Genomic DNA, 2,444 nt, shown 5'->3' on the forward strand with positions numbered 1-2,444 from the left:
AGTTGTATGGTCTGCCAAAAATGAAATTAATTAAAATAACATAAAAATGAATATTTGTTGTTATAGTTCACTACTTTTTGAAAACCTCTTTAAAAAATAATTTTATAATAAATTAAGGAAACATTTACAAGAATCTTTATTTATAAAGCATTATTTATTATAAAATCAAAACCTAAATATATTTTCAGATAATTTTATATCAAATCTACTATGAACAAAAATTCATCATATTCATTCATATTCTATAGTATTTTGAAATTATATTGCTTTAATTTCGCTTTATAAACAACTTTACCACAATTGTATAAACTATCTTCTATCTTTACTATATTCGTTTATTGATATTATATGTTAATTGCGCGCAGTCTTACATATTGGACATTCTTGACAGATCATAAATAAATTTGGAACACTCAAATGTATATATTGCATAAAGTTTAACTTAAGTCTTAAATCTACAGCTTTTTGACCAGAACCCTACTACGTCATCAAAATTTGCCCTATTATTAATAAAAGATCTGATATGGTCTAATTGTGGATCTAGAATATGCACTATTCTATAATAAAAAAGAATGTCGTTAATATAATATAAACCGATGAATGACTATTTCGATCATATGGATCAGAAAATAATTAAATTATCGCATTGGGATGCAAAAAGTTATTTAATTTTAATTTAATTTTTTCAGTTGTTGAAAGTTAATGCGAATGGAAATAAAAAAATAAGATAAATGAATTTATCAGCCAATATTGTTAATAAATTATATCCGCAAAAGCATCCTAACTTTACAACAAAAACTCTTTTATAACCCAAATACTAACTATTTTACATTAATTTATATCAATTATAAAATAAGCCCCTTCACTTCACTAACGGATGCAGTCAATTCTATTCAAAGTACATACACTTCGGAAAGTGATTTCTTGATATGAGAAAATAAATCCAATTTAATGAGTTGTAGGATTCATTTGTAGTATTTACTCAAATTCTTATTAGCAAATGGTTGGGCATATGGAAATAAATCTGTCTCATCAACGGTTCTTTAAAACTGCTTAAGTTGTGTACTAATTTCATTGTACTTACAGATATAAGGTATCCTTTACATCTAAAGTCTCCTTGTAATTTCTTAAAAATTATGTGTAAGTTTTAATTTAATTTATTATTATCTTAGCAATAAACGTTTTATTTTTTGTTAAAATCTCAATTCAAACAGTGTTTAATCGTCAAAAAATTTGAAGAAAAAAATATTTATACTTAATATATTTATTTAACAAAATGGCCCCACATAATTCACATAATTGGCATTAGAAACACTAAGCGTCCTGTTCATGTCCACAGCTATGGATAGGTTCAAGAAATATATGGCTAGATTCACATATATCACTCAATTCCTCTATTTGATAGTCATCAATGTTTTCATTGTTTCCCGCGAAATCAACTTCAACCTCTTCTATCGTATCGTTACTATATTCGTCACAGTTTTCCTCATGGATTGAAACTGCGTCCTCATGATCATTATCACCAATAGGATAAGTACTGTTAGTCGTAGTAGGTGTAGTATTAGAAAGTTCTGCTCCAATAACGCAAGTTGAGTCAGTTATTGGTTTTATACCAGAAAATATATATTCATAACCATCTGATGTACGAACTAACAGAGCTATTTCATCCTTTTCGCGAATCATGGATATCTCCGTAGTTTCTGGAGGCAATGTTATTTGTAATTTTGCATTTTGACGAGAACCCTTTAAGCTCTGCTTCACTGCAGCTCTGAAATTAAAAATATAACGAACTACAAGAAAAACTCTTTTGATGACTGACACTTACCGTTTACGATTAAAAGGTCTGATGATGTTTAAAAGTTGGCATAAATGGAGTAACATAAGAAGTGTAAGTATAATGATTAGCGCAAAATTTATTGCATGCAGGACCGTCAATTCATGTTGCAATTTTTTTGAAATAGCGTGTTCCATTTTGTATTCATGGGGCCTAAAAATTTAGTATTACTTCTTAGGAAAAAAATTAAATAATGAAAATGAATAAAATTTATTTGAAAATGTCATTATTAGTAAACGACTATGTTTGCTGAGATCTATATTTTTTATATTTATATAAATATTATTTAAATAATTAACACTTCTCTTGAACGGCCACTGCACTTGAATTAAAAATTTTTTTAAGACCAAATATGAGGAAAACTTCACATTTATATGACGCATCCTTGAGCAGTCATGTCTCTTGAAAGAACAAAGAACAACAATCATTTAAAAAATTTTTACTGAATTGCATAATATAAAAAAAACTAAACTATTTTCAAATTATTAATGAAATTCATTAACACAAAAGCAATTACTATTAAAGTTTCCTCTACATTATAAAATCGCTTCTAGATTTGTAGACATCATTGTTTTGTCAGAAATGGGGTTTTACTTCCATGTACTCAAAT

General features: G+C 27.2%; 1 protein-coding gene across 1 annotated transcript; it reads right to left on the reverse strand.

Annotated features, from left to right (window-relative positions):
• Positions 1 to 1,172: 1,172 nt before the first annotated feature.
• On the reverse strand, positions 1,173 to 2,015 carry LOC119671675. The gene is made up of 2 exons (XM_038082421.1): positions 1,826 to 2,015; positions 1,173 to 1,768 (listed from the first exon to the last, which is right to left on the reverse strand). The coding sequence occupies exons 1-2, from the start codon at positions 1,969 to 1,971 to the stop codon at positions 1,315 to 1,317; spliced, it is 600 nt and encodes a 199-aa protein (XP_037938349.1). The 5' UTR covers positions 1,972 to 2,015; the 3' UTR covers positions 1,173 to 1,314.
• Positions 2,016 to 2,444: the final 429 nt, after the last annotated feature.

The sequence above is a fragment of the Teleopsis dalmanni genome, chromosome 1 (genome assembly GCF_002237135.1).
Source record: "Teleopsis dalmanni isolate 2A chromosome 1, ASM223713v2, whole genome shotgun sequence".
NCBI lineage: Eukaryota > Metazoa > Arthropoda > Insecta > Diptera > Diopsidae > Teleopsis > Teleopsis dalmanni.

What these genes read in the sequence shown, in the direction of transcription:
- LOC119671675 (XM_038082421.1), bottom strand. Translation starts at nt 1,971, where the DNA reads ATGGAACACGCTATTTCAAAAAAATTGCAACATGAATTGACGGTCCTG. An exon ending in AGACCTTTTAATCGTAAACG is followed by an intron (nt 1,769 to 1,825) that starts GTAAGTGTCAGT and finishes TTTTAATTTCAG; the next exon opens with AGCTGCAGTGAAGCAGAGCT.